Source organism: Lampetra fluviatilis, chromosome 36 (assembly GCF_964198595.1).
Source record: "Lampetra fluviatilis chromosome 36, kcLamFluv1.1, whole genome shotgun sequence".
NCBI classification, from domain to species: Eukaryota; Metazoa; Chordata; class Hyperoartia; order Petromyzontiformes; family Petromyzontidae; genus Lampetra; species Lampetra fluviatilis.
In genome coordinates, this window is record NC_136310.1 from 5,711,444 (window position 1) to 5,738,026 (window position 26,583).

Consider the following 26,583-nt stretch of genomic DNA (forward strand, 5'->3'; position numbering starts at 1 on the left):
AAGAAATCATAATTAACGGGGTTTTTATTGGCATATTAAATTACCTATTAGTATCTTTTGAGTGATAGACAACGGTATTCTTACATAAACTCTTTGATTCTGAAAAAATATTTCGTATAGCTGATGTGGATGCAGAGCAACAACTCCAATTTCACATCCAGGTGGTCAAGCCAGATAACTGCATCAGAAGCAGTGGAGTGTATCACCGTAATGTCGTATTTATGGATCGGGCATTGTGTTGTTATATGTTGTTATGGTCTATTCTGGATGAACACAGTTTCAAACTATTGGAGAGTTTTTAATTTTCCATTTGTGCATCAGGTGAGTTTATTCTTAAAAATAAAATCACCTTATCCATAATAGAGATTTTTGGGTTTGATCGCGTAAATATAAATGTGTTGTTAAACCCTCCACCACCCGACACAGCCAATTAGTAAGGTTTGTCACGTAAAGAAAACATGCCAATTCGTTACTAGTCCAGCAACACCGTGACGTTCCACCGGTAATTACAGCAACCAGCCTCATCAGGTGACAGCCAGAGTTGTGGAGAAATATCCTCATTCATAATCATAATCAACGTTTTTGGGTTAGATCGCGTTATTTATAAATGTGTCGTAACCCTCCACCACCCGACACGGCCAATCAGTAAAAAAAGTGTCACGTTGACAAAAGACAAATAGTTCACTGCTTTAGCCCACCGGTGTGTTGAAGCGTGAAACCACAACATTTACAATTTGAGTACTGTGATGTTTCGCTGGTAATTGCATCCAGCATCATCGGGCAATTCGCCAGAATGGTGAGGCTCTGCTCTGTCTCCCGTTCTTATATATAAAAATCCTCATGTTTCGCGATCTCACCCCAAAAAAACCCATTTCATAGATAATATTGGTCGCAAAAGCCCACAGGTCAAAGTTTCGGTCGATTGGTGACCACCAGGAACGCTCTTCCATGATATATCGGAGTGATCTCTCAGTCTGTGGACATTTTTAAAATGCGCCTTAAAATCGATTCATACGCTTCCGCTTATTAAACTTTTTTGAGTTCGTTTAGCAGATTATTCTTAAAATGTATTTATAGTTTTGATTTAAAGCTTTCGTGACAGCAGGGATTCATATTCTTGGGTCTTTCGGTAAAGTCACGTAGAAGGGAAATAATAAAATAATACAAATATACAACAAAAATTTTGTATACAAATATAAAACAATTTATTTTTTTATATTTGTATTATTTGATTATTTTCCTTCTACGGCACTTTACCGAAAGAACCAAGAAATGTATTTATAGTATTATATTTATGCCGAGTGTCTGCTGCTACTGTTGTCCTGTACAGCGCTTTGAGATCCTTGATGAAAACCAGCTATTATAAATGGAATTACTATTATTATGACTAACCACTAATAGGGTGGTGTTCAACTCAAATCACCGTTTACTCGGCGGCGCGATAACGTCGCTCCGGCGCGGTGACGTCACTCCGGCACGACGGACTTTTCTCGGTTGCGTGGTGACGTCAACGCGCTGGAGGTGGGGCGGTAGTGGGCGGGGACGATGACGTCATTGCCCACGTCCGGCCCCCCGCCCCCTCCCGCAGTTGGCACAAAAAAGATGGTGGCTGCAAGTGGCGACTCGACGGAGCTCGGTTCGGTGCGCCACTGAGAAGAAGGAAAATAAAACCTCGGACGAAGTCTATACCTCTCCACCACCACCAACCAACCAACCAAATCACCACCCTCCTCAAACCTCGTTGGCGCCGCGACTGAAGGAGCGAACTTAAATGCCCGATGCAGTAAAGAGGAGAGAAGCGCGCGTCGTTTACAGAGGCGGCTCGGAGGATCGCAAAGGTGGGCCGCCCTCTCGCGTGTGTGCGGCTGTTGTTGTCTTCTTGTGTGGAAGGTGATGGTGGTGGTGGCCGTGGCTGGTGACCGTGGTGGTGGTGGCCGTGGCTGGTGGCCGTGGTGGTGGTGGCCGTGGCTGGTGGCCGTGGTGGTGGTGGCCGTGGCTGGTGACCGTGGTGGTGGTGGTGGCCGTGGTGGTGGTGACCGTGGTGGTGGTGGCCGTGGCTGGTGGCCGTGGTGGTGGTGGCCGTGGCTGGTGACCGTGGTGGTGGTGGTGGCCGTGGTGGTGGTGACCGTGGTGGTGGTGACCGTGGTGGTGGTGGTGACCGTGGTGGTGGTGGTGGCCGTGGCTGGTGACCGTGGTGGTGGTGACGGTGGTGACCGTGGTGGTGGTGGTGACGGTGGTGGTGGTAACCGTGGTGGTGGTGGTGGTGACCGTGGTGGTGGTGACCGTGGTGGTGGTCGTGGTGGTGGTGGTCGTGGTCGTGGTCGTGGTGGTGGTGGTCGTGGTCGTGGTGGTCGTGGTCGTGGTGGTGGTCGTGGTGGTGGTCGTGGTGGTGGTCGTGGTGGTGGTCGTGGTGGTGGTCGTGGTGGCGCCTCACGCTCAGGCCTGGTGTGTGTCGCATGAGTCTCTCCCCCCCCCCCATCCCCACGTTTTAATAATTGCTCGTCTCTCTTAACAGTTACTAACAGTACGAATGTTGACGGCGTACCGCTTTACACGCGTGATGATGATGTCTCCTTAATGATGATGATAATATACGACTGGCGAATTGCCCGATGATGCTGGATGCAATTACCAGCGAAACGTCGTACAACTCAAAAAATTGTAAATGTTGTGGTTTCACGCTTCAACACACCGGTGGGCTAAAGCAGTGAACTATTTTGTCTTTTGTCAACGTGACACTTTTTTGCTGATTGGCCGTGTCGGGTGGTGGAGGGTTACGACACATTTATAAATAACGCGATCTAACCCAAAAACGTTAATTATGAACGCGCTGTTATTACAGCGGTGGCCGGTACCAACCCAAGATCCACACTGCCTCTTAAATTTTATCGCTACGAATAATTGTGCTACTAATGTTATTAATTCGCCTGCAGTGGTAATTGGACCGCAGCAAATGGTACTTCACATTGTTATTACTGGTAGTGGGACCAACACTCCCTTTCAGCACCATCAGCCCCCTCTTGCTCTCACTGCTAATTGCATTAATAATACTAATACCGTACTTAATATTAATACAGCTATTCACAATATTACCATTACACAATTACTATCGATGCCACCACTACCTACTACTACCAGCACCACCACAACACGACCGTTATTACCGTATACATCATATCTGATGATCAGCCAACATTGTACATCATCACTAATGTACACCATTTTCGTGATTGCCATCGTCACATCTAACATTCAGTATTATTACAATACTACTACATGCCACGACTGAACCTATACAATTATACAGGAACAGTAAATTTGTCACTACACTGCTTGATATTCTCCCCCACACCATGCGGTTTGTGGGGGGCTCTATCTAAAAAATAACGTGCAGTTCTTGCACCGTTCGATTGTTCTCATGCAGGTGAAGGGGGCCCATGTATATAGAGACATCATTGTCTCTGTGTGGAACGGCCTATCCTTATCACGCCTCGCGTCCACTTTGCTGGGTTTTATAACCAAATAACCCTCGCTGCGCCCAAGTCTCATCGGATATCAGAAGTGTGTTCTTGGGATGGCATGGATGACCACCAGGGCTTGCCAGGTGTTGTAGGCGTAATGCTGCGAGGTGGCCGGAGGATATGGCGGTGCTCAATCACAGCCCCCTTCGAGTGTGTAGTGCGTTTTCCTCTGGTTTCTGCGGTTTAACCCCACGAAGCCAAACGCCGATTGTGTGGGCTACGCATCCCAATGAAGTAGGACCCTCCTGAAAAAAAGCTTGCGCAGGGCTTTCTTTGGTAAATAATTGACATTCTTTCTAATTTGGTCCACGGGCACCATACTTGAAGGTTTAGAAATATGTACTGTGTAACTATTTACTATTAAGGGGGGAAACATGGCAAAATGAACTGCGCAATGATTAGTATAACTGTCGTGGGTTTCGTCATCGGTAGCTATAATCAATCCACTTCTGGATGAATGCCTCCCCACGCCGTCACCATCTAGCATGGTCCTGCAATGTAACATTCCACCTTGCACCTGTACACGAGTTTATTTCAGTGCCCCATTTCCACGGGGGATGTCCTTTCAAGCACGTTTCCTCCCTGAGCTGCCTCTCCACTGGTTTTCAAAGCAGTAGTATTTCACACCACATCTCAACATTGTCTTACATTGCCTGTCATATCCATATGCGATTTACCTGACAGCAGGTGTCGGCGGAGATCTTTGCTCGTAAAACAATTACTTATTGTGTACGAACAACGTTGGTCTAGTGGACAGTGACTGCCATTATAAGGCGGAATTTCTACAATAGAGACATTGAGTTTTAATGAGAATAGTGATAATAACGCCCTCATTTATCTGGGAAAGTTTTACGAAGACCTCAAAGATGGTTTTGGAAAATGTCCTGCTTTGGGATGTATGTTTATGGTAGTTGGTATTCAGAAACAAATCGGAGTAGCTATAGAAAAAAAACACCTACGTATGCAAAGGGATAACACTCACATCTCCCAACAGATTCAAGGATCCAATTTTCTGCTGCCATCTCTCTGCCATCTCACAATAGTCTTATCATTGTTGGAAATATAGTCAACCTCCTATTTAATTATCTTGGTTCCTGGTTTACTGTTAAGACGCAAGTGAAAACAATCGCAATGTATTCCCTGACATGAGTGAATAGACTTGTCATTTTACAAACATGAATTATTTACCTTCAACAACCACGACTGTATTACAGTAGCATCCGACATAACTATACCAGTACTGTAATTTAATGGAATACGTCAAATACAGCTTATTTCTGTTCAGAACGCATTCCCTGCTTGATAAATACATTTTATGACAATATAAAGGGCAAATAAATATTGTAATTCTTTTTTACGAGGAGGATACGTTTTTTTGGAAGGACGTAAACATTTGTATTCCAAGCAATCTTCCAATCAATTCTTAATCTTACAAATGGCACTCGAGGGTGGAGCAGTAATGTGGAGGTTGTCTTGCTCTACAATATACAGTACCAAGCGACCTAATCTTGATTCATAGCCACTGCTAACAACCGTGGCATTTGATATATTTCGCAGTTCTTGGCTCTCTCCTCCACTCTCCCTTCACCAATCCTCACTGACCAGCGTGGTGAAGTATGGTCAAACAACCCTTATGACCTACATGGAATGAGCAGGCCTTCATCCAGTAATTGACAATGAACTTTCAATTATTCTGTATTTAAATATAACAATTTCATAATAAAAGTTAATTGTTAACCAAGTAATTTATTGGTGTCCTTAATACAAGGCCATCCACTCCCAACTGTCTACAGACATTAACCTTGGCTTGTATAAAAAAAGAGAATATATTTTAAACTGCATTGCAAATACTGATCAGGGTTCCATACTTAAGATAACAGACTGTATGACCCTCCAAAGAAAAAAACCCCTAAAACATTTGTTTAGGCTGGCATTCACAGATGAAAACTAAATTCATGGTACAAAATGTATGGTCGTAGATTAAAAATTATTATTTTAATTGCGTGGGTTTTAAAATTTGTTTTAAGGAAGGTTCCTTTAAATAAATAAAGTTATTTTTGATTGATGCCCTGTATGCGAGTGGTCCGCTGCAGTGTGCCCCCATGGACTGTAATAGACACAAGGGCAGGGGAGGAATTTTGGATGAACTGCTGTATATGGGGCCCATGACCAAATCATCCGGAATGTGCCCGATCATGTCACACCTCTAAAGCGAAATGGGGTTGTGAGCCGGGATAGTGCTTGGATGGGCCACTACCAACATATACAACAGGTGGTATAGGCTACTGGCGGTGATATATTGTGGGCAGCAGAGTGCAGTGCAGTAAATGCCATTGTTGTACCGTATGTGTCCTCACATCTATGATAACTGCTACCACCAACCCACACTGATCAGCAGTGGGTTAACAAAGTGGCTCTATATATTTAATGTATATGGGATCGAAGATTAGAAATGAAAAAAAATCTCAGGGCGACATCTGCCTCCATTGTGGAAGTCATGTTATGTGATTAGTGTCATCCGTGTGAAGGCTAGAAATGTATAAAAGAGATAAAGGCATTAATATTAAGGCGTAAGGATATTCCTCCTTGCCATCCAATTAATTGGTACGATTCAGGGTTGCAATTGAATTGTTGGCCTATTGCAGGTGATATATAAGTTTTGGCGATGTCGCCTGTGATACGTACAAATCAGTGCTCTGCGTCACACACATTACAACTGACATTGATGTTGTGGTAATTAAATGTTAAGCAGGTAATAGTGATTTACAGCCCTTTTTCAATCCACTGCTGGATGATGGCCTTCTCATGCCTTGTCGCTCATTGAGGTTGGTCCACCATGCTTTACCATGCTGATCAATGCAAGTTGGTGAAGGGAGGGGGATGCTTAGGACCGGTTCAGATATTATTCGCCACCGATGTGAACCATGGCCATGAATTGAACTCTGATCGCTGGGTTCATAATGCAGTGTGCCAACCACTGTCCCCGCAACTTCACCCCTATTGTTCTATGCACGAGGAGCATTTCACTTCAAAGATGCATTTCTATATTTAATCTTTATTTTGAGCAACGTGCATTGGAATGCATGTCTCATATTTATATGGTTTTTCTGTTCGAGTGAGTAAACTTTAATTTATAGTGTTTCTGAACGCATGAATTGAATCTTAATAATTTTGAAGGTGCCTTAGTTTGTTGGCCTGTGTGCGGATAGATTATTTGATATGTGCTTGCATGCGTACACAAGTCAAGTGACTGCTCGTGACTGTGTAGTACTCCGTTATGTACAGACACTTATATATGAAGCAGTAATTCAAATTATGTAAAAGTGTCTGCCAGACGTGGTGGGATGACTCGTATAGATAAAGGAAAACAATTGCGTCTGATTCTACGCCCTTGCTAATTATTCTTAAAGCCGCTCATAAAGGCTTGTTTAATTTTAATAACACCGTTTAAACTAATTCCATTAGAACGGTTATAACAGCATTATAATTATTCATACATCATTCAAATGAATTGCGTAATGTTTCATATTACACGGTAGTTGCACTTCTATAAAATTTATGAGAGCTCATAAAATACTTTCAGGCCTGGTCCCCTTGTACAACAATTTATTTTCCAGCTTGGCAATCAGAGCCAGTGTCACCATGAATTTCACTGCATTGCTGTTCTGTTTTTTGTTCACACCCGTTTTTTGTCATTGCTGCTTGTGGTGTTATGCATCATTATTACGAGTGACAGCGTGGCAGAGGTGTGCATTAACATGGTCCTCCCGTTTTATGGGACAGCCAGTAATGACTGGGTTTTACACTGGCGGTATGCTAAAATTAATGCAGAAAAAGTCAACCTTGATGAATAGCCGCAATGAGCACTTTCTGTCTTTATAAAAAATAACCTAAGGTCAATGTTGCCTCCAACCCTATTCTTTGTCAAATGACAGGCAGCAGATTTTAGCCACTGGTGGTTCCTCTACCTGTGCGTTTCCACAACCACTTCACACTATGCTGGAGCCTATATTTTGGTGACCGAGAACAATCATGGGCCGCCACAGCATGCAGACTATCGGTCTCCATACCAGAAGCATGAATGAGAGAGTTAGTGGTCTTACTTCCACCTCCTGCTGTGTTCCCTCCATTCCTCCTGCTTTCTGCATGACCACCCCTGCCCTCATCCTAGCTGCTGTGGCCTGGTGTCTCACCTGGGCAGGGGGTGTGCTTTTGTTGGGTAGGGATCACGCTGAAGTTAGGGTGGTGGTAATGGTTGGAATGCGGTGTTTAAAAATGTATTTGTAGTCCACAACATGTCCTCCTCATGGCATGTTGGTAGTGGGGGTTGTTTGACCATACTTCACTGTGCTGGTTAGTGTGGGTTGGTGAATTAGGGGAGAGGGTGGTAGAACTGGTTTAAATATAACTCGCCACTAACGTTAGCTATGGCCACAAATATAAGGTCACTGGGTTTGTAGTACACCGAACAAACCAGTGCACCACTGCTCTGCGCCAGTGTTGCAAAACGTAGTCACAAAAATAATGTAATGTTGGTTGGCTTTGCGTTTGTTAAGTGAAAACTTCTTTTAACTTTTGCTGTGTTTTAAAACACACATGGCCAAGTGGTTGAGCGAGGTGCGAGATATTACAATGTCGCATTTCTCTGCCAATGTGACCCCATAATGTCAAGACCAGTTCTATGGTTCTCCTGACTAAGAGGTGCCATCACTCTGGCAAGGAATCTCTTGGACCACAGTTCTGACTTGCTTATGAAATGAGGCTGCTTCAAAAACTTAGCCCAAAAACCGCTAGTTTCTGGAATCCACTTAATGCACCATGATAATGAGCTATAATTCCTTTTGACACGATGGTGTGAAAAGTGACCTTGGAAAAAACAAGCCGGTGAAAATCTATATTCCTGCCAACTTGTGATATGGCCATGACTCCTTATCCTACTACCTTCAGCTCAAGGCACACATACACCATATAAATTGCCATTGCAAGTGCTTTTAGCGAGTGTGGATCATCTATTCCAGCTGGCATCGCATACATTGTCCGTGTGTGTGAGGCAGTTGTAGAGATAGCACCACACATGTCTAGCCTCATTCCTCATCATACTGTGGATGTTCAAGAGCCGAATTTCAGTCGACACTGAACTTAGGCTGGGTCAGCCTAAGAGCGGCCCTGGACTGGAACATCTATCAAATTGTGCATGGTATAAATCGCAACAAGTGGCCTGATTAATGAGGGGAGAATTCTCTGTCTTTGTGAAAGGTTTATGCAGTGAAGGCTATTCACAGTCACCATGTTGTTGCTCATTCTGCTTATTTGTGTGTCTATCATGAGGAATGGGTGGATCGCATAATATGCGATGCAGTGGAAGCCAATCCCAATTAAAATGTAGTGGATGTGGATGATGCCACAGAGGCATGGCGTAATTCCTACTCATGAATGTGGAGCCAACCAATTGAGTCCTTATTCGCCCCTTTCCCACCTCTGCAAATCTATCCAACAGTGTGTTGATGTCCACCTGCGAAGTTCTGGACAGCCTCACGTTGTTGCTAAATCCCCTCTGCAACTTCTCAAGGGGTTTCTGAAATCTGCAGCTGCAGTGGAGCACAGATGTTCTCCCTTCACATATTACACACGTGTCTCAAGGTCAAGGTCGAGTTGTTGGTCCTATGACTCCCCACCATTGCAACTTTCTATCAGACCCAACAGCTTTGCACACGAGGTTCCTACACCTCCTAATGCACGTTGCACAGTTGGTAATGGAGCTCCCAGGATTGCCTTTCCAGTGTCCTCTAATCTGGCTTAATGTTTCCTCTTGCTTGCCCATCTTTCGTTGCTACTCCAGCGCATATCAAGGCAGCTTGCCCTTCTTCAGCTTGCCCTTCTTCAGCCTGCATGTCATCATGATTTAGTGTTACACCAGAAGGAAGGATTTTTATGCTCTGACTGAACCAAACATTTGGCCAGATTATACTCGGAGCGAACCAACTGAAGCGGAATAAAAACACGCATGGATACACATACAAATGCATATACAAAAACAACAACCTCCATTTGCTACTGAATGGTGTTGATGTCACCATGGTGCTTGGGCCATGCTAGGTTAACTTTTGAGGCGCCGTGACGTGGCCAAAGCTCGCTCACCAGAGGTCACGGAAAAGGCGTAGATGTTTTAGGTTAACTGACCAAGGAAGACTGGTGAATGCGCAACCTGTACTCCTACCCGTCAGCTTGCTATGTTTTAGCAGCCTCGAGTTTGCTCTCCTTGGCTGCGAGCATCAAGCCTCTGCATCCGCTTATTGCTGAAGGACAACTTCTACATCCTTCAGTCCCACAATTGTTTATGTAGATTTATGACTTGGATAGCTGAATTAACACCACGCCAAGTACGCACTTGAGGCTGAGTCGACCTAGTGGAGGCCCAGGACTGTTTCATATAATCGCCCCTAGTGTTGATCGTGAGCGGAAATCGATCTCTAGTCGCTGGGTTTGAAGTGCAACGCATGCACCGCTGTGCTACCACACACCGTGCCGGTCTTTGGGAGTTTTTTTAACCATACTTCACCAACCTGCTAAGTGAGGGTTGGTGAGCTTTTAGTGTGTCGACACGCATATTCGTGCTACCGCAGTGTGTACCCACCCTGAGCCCTGCCCCCTAGATCCATTCACTTTCATTGTTATGCACGGAGTCATAATAGGTTAATTACCTGCGGGTATCAGAGCGAGGAAGAAAAACACGATTCCGGTTTACTAACATAGGGTTGGAACTGGCCGAATTTAACATTGTGTGCTCGTCTTTACAAAAAAGGGTTAAAAATTATTATTCTGTGGCAGCGGAGTAAATGGTATTCGTTAAAAGGTGAAAAAGAAAGTTTTACAAAAGGGACTTAATTTCAACCCTTTATTTAGATCGAAAACAATATAACGCGTACTTTGATGTTTTTACTACCAAAACCTCTCGAAGGGCAAAATACTGCAGTGAAGATGAAGAGGAATGCGATGAGGGTGAACATCGGACGTAACCTCTTGATATCAGCGAAAGCGACACTTGTCACTTAACTCTGCTCCTGTGATTCAGATAAAAAAATATATCGGTTACTTCGCTTGGGTCGAGATATCCTTTCTTCGCCGTTGAATAAAATATTTTTTATAAAATATTTTTTTTCGTACTGAAAATTTGTAGGCATTAAAAATATAATGAATTGCGTGTATAGATTATTTCTAAATCATGTGGCGAGTCTGTTTTGTTAAATACTTGTGGCGTGAAGCAGTAGCACAGTTGTTAGAGCACTGTTCTAAACTGATCGCCCCTAGTTCGATACCTGGCCATATATAACACCGGTGGCCCATTCCTGCCCCCCCACCCAAGAAGATTGTCAAGTTTACAAAGATATTATTGATACATGCCAATGAATTGATCAAATTCAGATTTAAACAATAATTAATCAAACATCATCTATGGACTTACGGATGAAGGCAACCCCCAAGCTGCCGTCATCTCTCAGGGTCTCGTGATGTAACAATCCAATCTTTAAATCTGACACACACGAGATGATTTTATCGCTCCCTCACTGTGGACATCCTTTAATGCATATCCCATCCTTTGCTTGCCACTGTGGTTTGTCTCGACCACTGGCCATCATCCCTTATAATAATATTGCATGGCCTTTAATCACCTTTACAATCATCCACGGGTCGTCTTTAAAGCTACGAAACTCTACCTGCATACTTAACTCACGATACGTATTCCCGTGTTGAGCTGCTCCTACTGTCTAAAACTTTCCTATAAAGCATCCATATAACTATGCTTAATCGCACATTTTTAGTAAACTTACCTTCACTCTGCTGACCTACACTACAATAATGGTATTCTATCATCATACATGTATACCAGCAAAGAAGATGAAATGACTCCTTAATTCCAAACTACGCTGCCAAGATGCAGGGCTACATTGTGGGCTTCACAAGGCAGTACAGAAAAATCCATCATTGTACTGTACTGCTATGCTTCCACATATATGTTCCTGACCAGCGCTGTGAAGTAGGGTCAAATAACCCTGATAACCCCAATGGCATGGCCCTCATCCAGCAGTCGACTGACAAAAGGAGTGTACAGGTACATTTACATTTCGTAAAGATATAAGCTACTTTCCAATATCTTAGGCAAGCCTGTAAAATGTTCGTATTCTTTCGTGTCTATGAAAGTAAAAACTCTGGTTTTCCAGTTTTTGGAGACAAGGAAGCATGTAAGAGTCACAGAAGCTGGCTATGTTTTGAGTGGCTTTAGCCAAACTACCTCCAAAATGTTTACCAGCCTCAAGGATAGCCAGCAGTGGAATTACAGAGGGCTAGAAATAGTTTTTTTTTACAATTTAAAGTACCTGTGTTATTTTGCATCACAGTGCTTTTCGCATAGGTTTCCATGTAAAATTGAGTTTCTCTTTCCCCTGTTTACAGCCCTGAAGCCAGTGGTATGAGAAATTTCACATTCCTGTGGCAGGGCAAGTTAATGAATAGGACAACCGCTGTTGTACTTCCCCACAAAGAGGAGGTGTATTCATTTTATGGACCCCAGAGTGATGAAGGGCTGAGTTGACACCCGACCGGGATTTGAACTCTCGGCTTGCGCACTGTAACTGCTGTGCCACCCGTTGCTTAGGCGTTACCCTTACAGTTGTCAATCTGACATCCGCTCTTTCCAACAAATTGTATTTTTCTGGCGAGAGTAAGATTGTCCTTAATTTTTTTTGGTTGGCATTGAACAAACTTGTTTAAAAATGTTATGCATTACGTTTCCCTTTATAATAATAACACTTATTTATAATGATACAGCGTAGGTTTCTGCAGTTGTGCTGTAGAGACCTATAATTAAGAATTATTTACAGTAGGTCGTCAATCTACTGCTGGATGAAAGCCTCTTCCCTGTGATGTGCTGTTCAAATAGGTTGCGTAACCATACTTACACAGGCTGATCAGCGTGGGTTTGTAAAGTTGGGGTCCTGGTCTAGTTTAAATGTTACTCATCACTAGTGCTAGCAGCTGTGTCTGGGAATTGAACAATGGGCTACTGGGTACGTAGCGCAGTACATTCGCCACTGCGCCACTTTTCCTAAAATTCCACTAAACGCCCCCCCACCCCAGATATTTGTATAGATATGTAAGCAGAGTGTGCTGATGGCTGCTGATACATATTTATGCCGCCAATGTCAAATGTGCTCTCAAGGCTGCATGAAGCCAGAAAACACATTTTAGTTTGGCTCACAGCCACAAGAAGATTTGTGGGACCAACAAGAACCTGGCGATCTGAGTTGGATTCCCGCTCATGGCCACCGCCAGTGATTATTATCTGAACTCGTTCTGGGCCTACCTTAGGTCAACTCGGCATCAAATGAGTACCTGGTGCGCAGTGTGCAAACATCACCACTCGGGAGACAAAGGCAGCCGGGCGTGGTTCTGGCCACCCACCCCCTCGTGTGATGTGCCAGCCTTCATACGTGCTCGCAAACAGCACGTGCCCCAACAGTCTGTTCAGGGCTACACAGGGGATCTTTTTCTTTGTAACAGGGGTGTCGTGATGTATTGACTCGATTAGTATCAAATATTAAGCTTACGACATTTCCATCTTATCGTTTATTTAACATAATGCGCCCATCATATATTGTTTACAATAAAATGCAATGTTAATGAAGAATTTTTAGATTGATTTTGAATTGTGGCTAGTGCACTACTACCATCATAGTCCTTTGATAATTGTAGGTTTGGAGGATGATGGTCCCGGTGCAGTGACATTGCCAAGCAATAAGACAATTTTTGCAAGTTACTAAAATTGAGCAACCACATGGCACCATAGTCCCCCGATTTGCAGAACATACTCTTTCGTGAAGCGTAGCACTTTCATGATAGCCTTGCACTAAAATAATAGTGCGAATACCGAATATACATACTACTTTATAAAGGGTTAATGTGTGACTATCCACTGGGGGCCACTATGGTTGGCTACATACGGTGAAAAAGAAGTACAGCAACCATACTAAATTCACCACAGTGTTAAAAAAGGAAGACATTCTTGGATCAAATCACAACCCTGAATTGTGACTTTTCATTCCATTGCGAGTGGAAATTATTCGGGGAGCAGGCAGTGGGGGGAGGGGGGGTTGGGGGGTGCTCTCGTGCGGCGGGGGGGGTCTCCCCTCGTGTGTACTGAGTGGTACAAATCCCAAATGTATGTCCTTATTAATTGATATATATATTTGTGTGTGTGCGTACGTGCCCTCAATGTCACCCCACAGGGGCGGCAGCATGGCAAGCTCATCAGACAGTGAAGAGGAGCCCTACTACCCCGACTCTGAGGACATGCAGGATGTGAGCCTCTCGCTCGGCGGCGGGGCCGAGTGGCCCGGCGCTATCGCGGCGTTGGAGGCAGGTGGGGAGGCCATGGATGTGGAGGAGTTGGCCGACAGGCCAGGCCTGGGGCTTTGTGGAGCGGTGCAGCAGCAGCAGCAGCACGAGCGATCGGTTTGGGAGCTCCCGGAGGAGCTCCTGGAGTACATCCTGGCATTCCTGTCTCCCTACCAGCAGCACAAGACGGCCGCACTTGTGTGCAAGCAGTGGCACCGCCTCATTAAAGGTTGGTCTGCTCAACGACCAGCAGCAACACCACGTTCTCCAGATAACACGCAATTTTTTTCCCCTCCTGTATTTTAAAGCAAGAGTTGGCGTAGTTGTTGTCTTATAATCCAGAGCGGGGGTGCCCAATCTGTTACAGACCAAGAGCAAAAAAGTACCCATGAGTTCTGCAAAGAGCCAAGTGTGTGTACATATATATAAACAGTTTTCGGCATTGGGAAACATCATTCTTTGCTCCTCTGATAATGTTCTCCATTATGCCCCTTCGATAGAGGGGTATGTGGTGGATTAAAGAGATGCATGTGGCTTGGGAGACGCCGTTTGGCCACCGCTGATCCAGCGGATACATTGTCTTCTGGAAGATGTGTAGTAATCGAATGTTTCACAATTATTTTCTGGATGACTTTTTTTTCCATTTGCAATGCAGAATTCCCTAAGGGCAGGGAACCACCACCAGCCAATCAGAATCATCTTGCTAATGATATCTATCCCCCCTTTTAAGTAGCACATTAATTTTCATCTTCTGTAAGATGGCTCTCCAATAGCAACGTTTTTTTCTAATTAACTTTAGAGTATTTTTCATTGAATTATAAGACACTTTAGCAAAATAAATACCACATTTTAGGGTGCATTATGCATTCGACATTGTGGCAACGCTGCGTAGGTTTTTGTTCGAGGTATAAAGAAACACGAGAGCAGACAGAAGGACAGAGATAAGGAGACAAAAAGATACAAATAAAGATCAGAGATTTGAGGGAACAGGAGGAAAGATGGGGGGGCGAATTGAGAGAGGCATGAACGGGAGATATGGGGAGGGATACCAGAAGAAAAGATGTAGAGATGTGGATAGCTAATCCAAAGGAGATGTATGTATATCGAACTTCCTTTGCACCGTACGTAGCCAAATTGTGTTAATCGGAGGTGCGGGGAAGGGCAACAAACTAAACACAACAAACTGTTCTCAAGAATCTTGATTTGAAGCTTTCGTGACTGCAGGAATGCATACTCTTTGGTTCTTTCGGTAAAGTCACGTAGGTAGAAAATGAAATAAATCACGACGTTTCGGGCGCAACACAAGCGTCTATCATCAGGTGGGAAAGGGTCACGAGCTCCTGTTGGAGGAACACTGATTTAGAGTTTAATTTCACGGTCGAATGGGTGTAATCAATGTGTGCTGTTCTGCTATAGCAGAACGTGCGGCACTGTGGGTGTGATGCGACTTTTATATTTATGTTGAACTTTTTTTGCACCGTATATCGGCAATCTTGCTTATTGGAGGTGTGGGACATGGTTCTTTGGTGTGATGCAATTCGGGTGTTCTCTTAAGTGTGGCGTGTGTTGTTGTTGTTGTCTGGCCTGATCATCTAACAGCAGGTGCGTGTTCGTGTGTGTGCATTGCAGGCGTTGCACGGCAGTGCTACCACGGGTTTATTCGAGCTGTGCAGGACGGACGCATTCAGTGGGAGAGTCGTACATACCCCTATCCCGGCACACCCATCACGCAGCGCTTCTCTCACAGTAAGAGTCGCGCATGCGCACACACATGCACAAACGTGATCATATTGTGTTGCTTGATCACAACTCTTGCCCACTGCTACTCGCACAGAATAATGTACACACCTGAAAAAGTTGTCCTGCATTTGCACATCTGTCACAGGTCTTTTCTTTCACGTAGTTCTTGTTTGGCAAAGATTACTTTCAAATGGCAGAGCGGGTAGGACAGTGCTGCCCTCTTGTGTGTGGACCATAGACCACTTAAAGGGATCTCGGACAAAGCTCTTATATCCGCTTCCGTGGGCCGTTCTCTAACACGAAGGGTTTCACTTCTGCGCGAGATATTCGAATGGATGCTTCGATGCTTGACATGACGTTGACAGCACAATCTTGATAGAATTTGGAGAAAGCATTTAAAAAATAATAAAAGTTACTTGCACTTGCTCAGATGATTTCACTTTATCACACCCATTACAGTGATTCTCCCACTGTAAGATGCACACACATGCATGTCATCTTACCTTACCACACTTATTCATACAGTGCTTCTGAGTATTATGCACATATTGCATTGTCTTATTTTGTCACACCTACCACCCGCTGCTTCTCACAGTAAGACGCACACACGGCATGACGTTGTCTTACTTCGTCACATCACACGGCACATGTCACACAAAACACCTGGTATGGGTCTGGAAGCAGATTCAAACAATATACTGTGACGCCCACTAAACAGCACAGATATGAGACTTCTTTCCCCCATCTATGCTTGAATAATCGAGTAATCGAACCATAAACGGGCAGAGTAATAATCGAAAGATTCAACACATTAATCAAAAACACTCTCCAAAGGATAAGTAGGTAACATTTCAGTCAGTAGTCCTTCCTCATAGCACTTAAAATTTGGATTTCCCCACTGTATTTGTTGGTATATAACCCTGAATAATGCCGACGTTTGTTTGTTAATGCAGGTGCTTGCTACTACGACACAAACCACTCCATGTACGTGTTTGGGGGCTGCACGCACAGCAGTTGTAACGCTGCCTTCAACGACCTCTGGCGGCTCGACCTCAACAGCAAGGAGTGGATCCGGCCGCTGGCCTCTGGTCAGTATCGTCATCTTTGTCTTGGACTACAGGTAGTCCCCGACTTACGATGGAGATGTGTTACGACGACCCCATCGTAAGTCGAAAATATCGTAAGTCGAAAATGGCCTAACTTACCCAGGAGTCTTAAAGAATGGTGATAATTTAGCAAAACAGAGCAATTTACAGTACCGTACTGTATAAACTATATGCGTACAGTACATCCCAGCAGCGTCCCAACGTACAGCGTCGTACCTCGCACGCTGCTGCATTTGCCTGCCACGCAAAATGTAAAATATTTTTCAATTTTGTCATATCGCTATCGCCATTGTAAGATCGAAATATCGTAAGTCGGACCATCGTAAGTCTTGGAATACCTGTATTCACTTTCGGTCATCGACTATTGTGGACCTGGCAGCCAAATGGTTCGTAGATGGGCGTTGATTCCTGCTTAGGGGAACGACCCAGCCCCAGCATTGCTGCATGGTCATAGAAATGACTTTCGCTTTATGGCATGTCACCAGTGCAAGTCCCGCAGAGTGACTAGCCACTGCCATAGGAATATGGAATGTCCACCTCGGGCTCAAGGCCATGTGATACCTGGTGTGGCGTGTAAACATCAGCACTGAGGAGACAGACAGTGGGTGTGGTGTTGGCCACCCACCCCCTCTTGAGCCGTGGCAGCCTCCATAAGAGCATGCGAACAGCACTTGCTTCCAAGTCTGTTAAAGGCTGTACGGGGGATCTTTGATGTTAGGGGTACCACAGTGACTTAAAGCTTTCGTGATTGCAGGAATTCATATTCTTGGGTCTTTCGGTAAAGTCGCGTAGATAACCTATCTACGCAACTTTATCGAAAGACCCAAGAATATGGTACCACAGTGGTGAGATGTTAATTACCTCACCTGGTATGTAGGAGGTCGTGGGTTCCATCCCGACCCTGACGCCTGTATATTTCGAGTTTGCATGTCCGTTTCCCCATGGTCGCGTGGAGCTGTTTCCAGGTCCTCCGGTTTTATTCCTCCAAATTTATATAAGTTTCCACGTAGTAAGCCAATTCGTCGAGCCATCACTTGTGGCCAGGTCTGAAAAAGAGCTGTATAGTTCAGTGGGCCTTACTGGTGAAATAAAATTTGTAAAAAGAAAATGTGGATACAATCAAAGGCGGAGCCAGGATTTTCAGGGAGGGGGGGGGCAACCCCTCCAGCAATGAAAAATGATAGTTGTTAGTAAGTAAGGACTTGTCCCTTATTCGACGCGTGTGCGGCAATGGCACGGCCATCGATCGAGGGTCGAATTAGAACCGTGTGTGATCGGCATCGCGCTCCCTGAAGGTATACCTGCAGGGAAGTCGTGTACTGTATACGCAACTGCGCATAATTCTGTGAGTCACTTATAACTGCTTTGCCGTTACTTATTGCCGATTATGCAATATTTGTGTTTGTGTGTGTACACCAGGCTCGTACCCGTCCCCCAAAGCGGGTGCCACGTTGGTGGTACATGGGGACCTGCTGGTTCTCTTTGGAGGATGGACACGGCCCAGCCCTTACCCGCTGCACCAGCCTGAACGATTCTTTGATGAGATCCACACCTACTCTCCCTCCAAGAACTGGTACAAGCTCGCAAAACCACGTTGGAACACTCACACATGTGCCCACAGCTGCCCTTATGCCTGCACCATGCTTGCACAATGCACAACACTTAAATCACACCTGTATCATACCTGTATCACACAGACACACACACAAACAAGCAACTTCATCAAATATGTACCATTCCCGTGCACCTGTATCCTGCCTGTATCCCGTGACTGCCACACTAACGTATAACACTATATAAGTCTTCATGAGATTTTCACTGGACATACATCGCTCGTGTACCAGACTAGAGCCATGTAGCTCTCGCTTGTCTAACCATACTTTGCTCCCTTCATAAATAGCAAACACTCAAGGATCAATCTCGCAAAAAGTCATCAGCTATGGCTTTTCCCGTGATAGTTGATACATGGTTGGTTCCGGATCGTGATTGTGAATTTTTGCTCGATGGTTTACCCGTTCTAGTTAGATTTTTATTGCTATTTCTTTTATGCCTGATGATGATTGCTTGTGTTGCAATCGAAACGTCGCTATTATTTTAATTTATTATTTTATTTTTAGACGTGACTTCCCCTTTTTTCCCCTCGTCTTTTCTTCTTTTGTTCCCACTAGAATGTTGCATAATGTAGCTGGAATGACACAGAAAATGTTTCGGTTACTTTTTTTGTATTGTTGATTGACTTAAAATGAAATCGACCACTGTTGCAAAACATAATAATCCGGTGGAGCAGGTGACCGGTGTTGCTCTGTGTCCCATCTGGCGCAGGTGGAATTGCGTTGTGACTACACAGGGGCCACCGCCAATGGCCGGGCACTCGGCCTCTGTTATCGGCAATCAGATGATTGTTTTTGGAGGCTCCTTGGGATCCCGGCAAATGTGAGTCTTTGCATACATGTCACATGTGTATCAGGGCCAGTGTGTGTGGGGGGTATTGTTGAAGGCTGAGGATTAGGTTGGTGCACTGATTGGGTGCGGTACTATACCATGGACCGAGCGAACCTTAAGTTCATTTCCTAGCTCTAACATTGCTGGTGAGTGATATACATGAAGCAGTGCCCACTTCGTCATCCCACAAAGACCAAGCATGATGAAGTATGGCCAAACAACCCCAACCCCCCCCCCCCCATGATTTGCACAACATTGGGAAGGCATTCATTCAGCAGTGGCTTGACAAATGGCAAACACATTCCTGCGGAGGGAGCTGGTAGGAACGTTGGGTTGCTCGGTCAATGGCCAGGGTCAACGGCGGCGTGGTGTATTTCGCAAATATGGCCGACTGTGAGGGCGGACACAAGCCGGCGTGAGTAAGTTAAACGTTGAGTTTTATAAGGGCACCACGGGGTGACCAGCCCCTCCCCACCCAGCCTCACCCCTCCCACCCAGCCCCTCCCCACCCAGCCCCTCCCCTCCCCACCCAGCCCCTCCCTGCACGACGGACACAATAATCCCGTGTGGGCTGGTGTAACCAGGAGGTTCCTACCAGTATAAACTATGTATATACAGAGCTTTGTTTTATCACTAGCCATGCACACAACTGGCGATCACAGTAGGGATCTGGAATGGGCCTTGACCTCTGCTGCTTTCCATTTTGCCTAAAACAAGTACTGTACCTGGTTGAATACATCAGTTTAATCACTGTGGAAACAGGTGGCCAGAATCTAGTGCTGTTCCCACTATTCCCCTGAGTGGCATGCTGGCCTTTGATAGGTGTCCACTCAACGCACTTGCTTAAACAGTCTCTTCGCTTTAACAGGATTTTTGGCGTTTGTGTTGAAAGCCAATATCGGGTAGTATTTATGGTACGTTATATTTTATGGTACAATCCTTTTGTTGCAATCAAATAATTAAACTAACTCCGCTTAAATTGAATGTGTAAATGTGCAGCCCTGTGTCAATCCATTGCTGGATGAGGGCCTTATGTGGCTATGTGGGACAGGAGGGTTATTTGACTACATTTCTCCATGCTGGTCAGCGTGCATTGGTGAATGCGAGGGAACTTAGATGTGGAGACATAGCTGTAGTCTATGTAACACCTGTGGTGTGAATGTATTGCTCTTTGTCCAATCCACTGTTGTATTAGTATGCATCAAAGCACTATTTGGTCTCAAAACTGCTTTGCTTACAAGATTTGACAGAATTGAGATAATTTTGGGTGATTTTGTCAGAGGAGATTTTAACGAGGTATACTGCTTATTCACATAGGGTTAATGTTGAAAAATAGTGTGAATAAGGATGTTGCTATTGCAGGGTAATTGATGCTCCGTTGTGTATGGGCAACCGGCTACGTACGTGTGACGTTTGTTTGCCGTGCGTTAGGAACAACGAAGTGTGGGTGCTGGACCTGGAGCAGTGGGCCTGGTCGCGACCTGCAGTCACCGGCACCAAACCTCAGCCTCGTGGAGGCCAGTCCCAGGCAAGTGTCGTCATTGCACCACTGGATTATATTTACTTCATCGTTGTACTTTTATTTAATTTGTTCAGCTTTTTTGTAATTTTGGTCACCCAGGTCACGAGTGCAAATTCGACTTTCCCGGTGTCTTGTCTTCTCCCCTGGTTAAACAAATAGACTTTACTTAACATCTGTGTTGAAAGTTAGCAACATAATGCATTATATTCTGGTTGCCAAGCAGAAGTGTTCTTTGTGGTTAAAACTATAAGCATTGAGATGTTTCAAACACCTGGGACACTCAAATCTCAATGCGATGTGTGCCACCAGTGCCCTTGGTGGACGTGAGACTCAGCGATTCGAGGGATGACTCATAAGAAAATATTTTCACACTGCCACTAGTGTGCATGTGGGTGTAGTTTTATTGACTTAGCTCAAGCTACAGTCTTAATTGTATTTATTTTAGTAATGAATTAATAATTTAGGGACACTCTAGGGATGTCACCGACCTCTCCGAGCTCACTTCCAACACCAGTCTCGCCAAGCTGTCTTGACGACAATGACCAGCAATGATAGCAACGACCAACGCAGTTCAATTAATCTTCGTCATAATCAATAATGGCAGCAGTTAATGCACTGTTTACCAATGAAGACTGGCAACAATCGTGATCTTTATACTGGTAGGAACGAAGTGAACCAGCCTACAATAGATTATATCGTCCGTCCGTCCGATGTCCGATTAGGTGTAGCAACATCGCCCCCTACTGCAAACACTTGGCAGGACCCTACAAAAACCTTTAGACTCAGTGAGGCTTTCCTGGCTAAACAAGTGTAACATTCCCTTATAATTCCCTGAGATAGCTTTTAATTAAAACATTTAAATTAAAAATTAACTCACAGCGGCCTAAAGCCTACAGCTAGGCCTAAAGCCTAGAACTAGGCCTCAAACTCTCCGTTCGTATCGTACCCCCGCCATTTCATTTTATTATAGCCATTAATTTGTTCGTTCCTACCAGCCCACCCCGCAGGGACCTGTTTATGATCATTATTGTCTTCATCCTCATTGTTATTTAATTTCATAATTATGTCATCATCATCCATCGTCATTTTATGCTCATCGTTTTTCATTGTCATTATCGGCATCCAATATTATTTTTCAAAATCATCTTCACGTTGTATTGTAATGTCATTCGGTATGCATCGAATGTGTTCCCCGTGATATTTTTTTTTACCCTATTTGCTTTAACCAATATTTGGCTCCCCGGTCATCGTTTTTATCAGCTGGAAATTGCAGATGTTAGGATGAACTTATCACCCAATTTTGATCTCACTCGCATCACCTCGGACAACATTAAGCCTCCCACCAGGCTTATGTCTTGTTCATAACACGGTTGTCGGCCTTCCATCTTATCTGCAGACAAGCAACAAAATAGGAAGGTTTTAGCACCAATCCAGCCACAGATAAGAAGAGTTTTACTGTAAAAGCATGGTGAAAGGGTTCACAGTGCCTCATGACCGACTGCTCTCATAGCGTATGGCTTGTTCAGATTCAGTTGTGCAGCATCACTGTTTTACTGTCTGCAAAGTGATGTGTGGAAACTGCCTGCCCTATCATTCTGCATGACACTTTCGATATTTTTGCCCATGATCATATCTGCCTTTGTGAACTCCTAGGCAGAAACGCTTGTGCTAGCTGAACCAAAAATGGCTGCATCTCCTAGGATATACTTTTTATGAAGTGTTTTTTTTCCAACATCATGGGACCTCCTTTGCCAGTACCAAAATATGAGAATAGGTTTTCCCCTTTTTTCTGGCAACAAAGAGGTGTGAAGATGGCGAAGGAGGGGTCCCATGATGTAGCTGCTCATCCCCGAGCTCTCATTACTCTGATAGTGCATTGTCTTTGTGCTGTACGCCTTTTGGCGTCCTCTGGTCTAACACCGTTTTGAGACTAGGCTCAAAAGAAAGCTATCTCTGGTGTGGACCAATCAGTTTCAAAGACAATGCATATATTATCAGAGTTTTTAGTTGTTTGCATTCTGACAACAAGTATTGTTTTTTCCAACTCTCACAAGAGAAGGCTCTATTTTAAATAAGGCAGGGGAGAATGTCTTCCATGCAGAGGAGACGATATGTCAATGTATCCATGGGAATCTCATAGGTGTGTGTGTGTGTTTTTTCTGTTGCAGATTGTGTTGGATGATCAGACAATCCTGATCCTCGGTGGCTGCGGAGGCCCCAATGCTGTGAGTGTTTTTTTCTTTTCTTCCATTTCAGGTTTTTGATCATGCTCAAAGTCATTCCGTGCATGATTGTGGTGCCTGTACTCTGTGTGCTCGCTCAGACGTATCACAATTTGATCTCTTTCAAAGTAATAAAGATATACAATTGCATCTCTTGTTCACAACGTTTTCAGTTGATGCAGCATAAAGCCAAAGTTCAATTGTTCGGTATGTGATGGAAAATCTTTTCTTACGTTCACTGTCTCCAAAGAATATGCGATTCCATGATCCCATAGCGTAACGGTCATGGGTATGCACCAGACATAACCACCGCAGTCCCCAGCGAGTGAATGAAATGTCATGATGCAGGTCGTGGAGCATTTTAACGTCATAACATCTGTACGTGTTACCACTTGTGTACCGCTTTTCTTCAGGTCTTTTGTCTATCTCGCATACATATCACAATCCTTATCTCTCGTCTACATCTCTCTCACCTCTACCTCTTGCCTAGTTCTTGTTGGTCTCACTTATCTTCATCTCTTGGCTTCAGCTCTCTTATCTCTTTCTCTTGTTCATATCTCTTTCATCTCGCCAATCTGTATCTCTGCTCGTCTCGACGGGCCATAGCTCAGCGGGCCGCTTTGAGCGCCTTTATTTGAAGAACCCTGACAAAAGGGTGCGTCACCACCGTGTAAGTTTCGAGCGACGCTATTGGCTAAGGGTGATGTGCGCACACTGCAGGTGTTCAAGGACGCGTGGCTGCTACTGCTGGACGTGCAGCCTTGGCACTGGCAGCAGCTGGAGGTTGTCAACGAAGAGCACTGCGCCCCTGAGCTCTGGTGCCACCCTGCATGCAAGGTGTGTGCCAGCCTCAGTCGGCCTTGCCTGGGAGCATGCCAGAGGTCGCAAACGGGTTTTGATTCCTTACCCGTACCCGGCCGCACCAGGGTCGCAAATGGGTACCCGTACCCGGCCGGGTACAGGTACCCGTTCCCTACCCGTACCCTACCCGAAATGAGTGATAAACGGTTACTCACCAGTGACTCATGGCCTACCCGTACCCGTACCCGGCCGCACCAGGGTCGCAAACGGGTACCCGTACCCGTACCTGGCCGGGTACGGGTAGCCGGGTACAGGTAGCCGGGTATCGGGTAGGGTACGGGTATCGGGTACCCGGTTGCGACCTCTGGAGCATGCCAGCATGCCAATGTGCTGGGGGTACACATAACTGAGTCTTGTCTCCAGAATGTCGTGTGTCTTTTCAACTCGTCAACATTGAAGTATTAGCGTGCACACTGACCAGTGTGGGGAGGTAAGGTCAAATAATTCCTGTGACTGACACAGCTGAGGGAGGCCTTCATTAAGCATTTCATTAACATTGACTTGGGGCTATATGTGTATTTTAATTAAGTGTGTATGTTAGTAGTTCTATCGACCTATAAACTATAAAATATTTTAATTTTACTAGGTAAGGCCCACTGAGCTATATAGCTCATGTGCAGAAGCGACCCGGCCACAAGCTATAGCGCAATGAAGTGGCTTATCAGGAGGAAATTTCTAACAGCCAAATACTCTGAAGTCATGTTTTTAAATGTGGAGGGAAAAATTGCAGGACCCAGAAAAATCCATGCAATCACGGGGAGAACATGCAATATACAGGCATCGGGGTCGGGATCAACCCCAAGGCCTCCTATATACCAGGCGGCAATGGCGGAGCCATGATTTTCAGGTAGACGGGGCAACCCATCCTGCAATGAAAAATTATAGGAGTTGTTAGTAAGTAAGGACTTGTCCCTTGCTTTTTATTCGACGCGTGTGCGGCAATGGCACAGCCATCGATCGAGGGTTGAATTCGAACCGTGTGTGATCGGCATCGCGCTCGCTGAAGGCCTTCAGGGAAGTCATGGACTGTATACGCAACTGCACACAATTTTGTGAATCACTTATAACTGCTTTGCCGTTAATTATTGCCAATTATGGACTCAGACTATTGTCCTATCATCTCATAGAGTCCCTGGCACGTAATAATATGCTACACAGTGGCAGTGGGGGTCGCAAAATGCCGATTTATTACTAATAAGCCTCAATGATCCGATCGAAATTAGGGATTTCGATCGGATCATTGGGGGGGGCACGTGCCACCCCAGCCCCCCCCCCCCCCCCCCCCCCCCACTGGCTCCGCCAGTGTCAGGCGAGGTAGTTAACGCCTCGTCACTGTGGTGACATACCTCAAACCATTATATATTTATATAATAATAGCTGATACCTTTATAGACACTCTGTATCAATAGAGCCTGTTGAAAATCACGACAAAGCAAAGAATGTGTGCTGCGACTTAATCTATTTTAAAGTTACGGTTGCCGGGCACAGGCCCAAAATACTCGACGATCGGCAACAATGTCACCTTTGTATGTTTTTTTTATCCGCAGTTGTAATGTCGTGCATTGCAAATGCCATTTCGTCTCCTCCCATCGAACCACTCGGAACGTGTGCGACGGTTTGTAATCGTTTACGATTCGTAAACAACATTAGCCAATTACTTTAACCGTTTCCTAACCGGGGTGTGTGTGATCGCGTTGCTGCAGGTGGGAGATTGCGTGGTGGTGTTCAGCCAGGCACCGAGTGGGAAGGCGCCGCTCAGCCCCAGCCTGCACTCGCGCCCGTCGCCCATCAGCACCAGCCCGCCCGCCGTGCCGGCACCCATCCGACTGGGCGACCACAAAAGCCAGTCTCCTCACCGCTCGCCACGCGAGCCCGAGGAGGAGGCGCAGTGTGTCAACGGGCGCTGGGGCACGCTGCGGCCCCGCACACAGCGCAGCCAGCCCGGTATTACCGCTAGCATGCCGCACGGTGGTCTACAACTAAGCACGGCACACACTGGTACCAGGACCACTTCTTCGCTCCGCTACCACTAAACCAGTCCCACAGGAACTTAATCTTGAGTCAAGCAGATTAAGTGAAAATCAGGAGCTGACAACATAAAACAGAGGCACAGCTGTAGGCAGCAGTTAGCACACTGCGCTTTGAACCCAACCACCTGAGCTTGTTTCCCACTCGTGGCTAACGTTTGTGGCGAGAGAGATCTGAACCGGTCCCAGACCACAACCCCCTCTTCACCAGCCTGCACTGGTCAGCACGGAGAAGTACGGTCATTCAACTCCCACAATCAGCACGGTGTGAGGAGGGCTTCATCCAGCAGGGGTTGTCACTGTAATAACAAATTATGCGTAGAGTTGTGCTGTCCAACGTGTTCAACTTTTTTCCCACCGTATGTCGCCAACTGTGCTAATCGGAGGTGCGGGGGAAGGACAACAAACTAAACACAAAAAACAGTGCGAAAGAAATTAGTTTTCATTCTAAATTTAAAAGTGCAATGCTCCAGTGGCTTCCTAACATCGGAAGGAAGAACGTTCCAGACAGCCGCAGAAATGCATCTGAAAGCATGCGATAAAGTGCCCGTCTTTGTACGATGGCTAGTATCTAAATTATAGTGCTCCAGTTTCTAGTGGTAGAAACATGATGAGCCATTATGTTTTACTTATTGGATAACATCATAGCGTAGTGGTCATGTGTATTTGCCCACCAAAGATATCCGAATGTATTTTTTGGCCCTGGTAAGGAAAAGGTTCCCACCCGTCGTGTTATCTCACAAGCTCAGC

The 26,583-nt window shown here is 45.3% G+C and overlaps 1 protein-coding gene across 1 annotated transcript in view; it reads left to right on the forward strand.

Moving 5' to 3' along the window:
• The first annotated feature begins 1,587 nt into the window (after nt 1-1,587).
• The window catches only part of FBXO42 (F-box protein 42), a 28,975-nt gene continuing 3,979 nt past the window's right edge, over nt 1,588-26,583 (forward strand). Inside the window, exons 1-10 of the mRNA XM_078873236.1 lie at nt 1,588-1,838; nt 13,805-14,142; nt 15,543-15,659; nt 16,607-16,741; nt 18,179-18,332; nt 19,082-19,192; nt 20,633-20,729; nt 22,892-22,948; nt 23,666-23,782; nt 25,510-25,750. Of these exons, the coding sequence (XP_078729362.1) occupies nt 13,815-14,142; nt 15,543-15,659; nt 16,607-16,741; nt 18,179-18,332; nt 19,082-19,192; nt 20,633-20,729; nt 22,892-22,948; nt 23,666-23,782; nt 25,510-25,750 (1,357 nt within the window). The 5' untranslated portion in view covers nt 1,588-1,838; nt 13,805-13,814. The remainder of the gene's footprint in view (nt 1,839-13,804; nt 14,143-15,542; nt 15,660-16,606; nt 16,742-18,178; nt 18,333-19,081; nt 19,193-20,632; nt 20,730-22,891; nt 22,949-23,665; nt 23,783-25,509; nt 25,751-26,583) is intronic.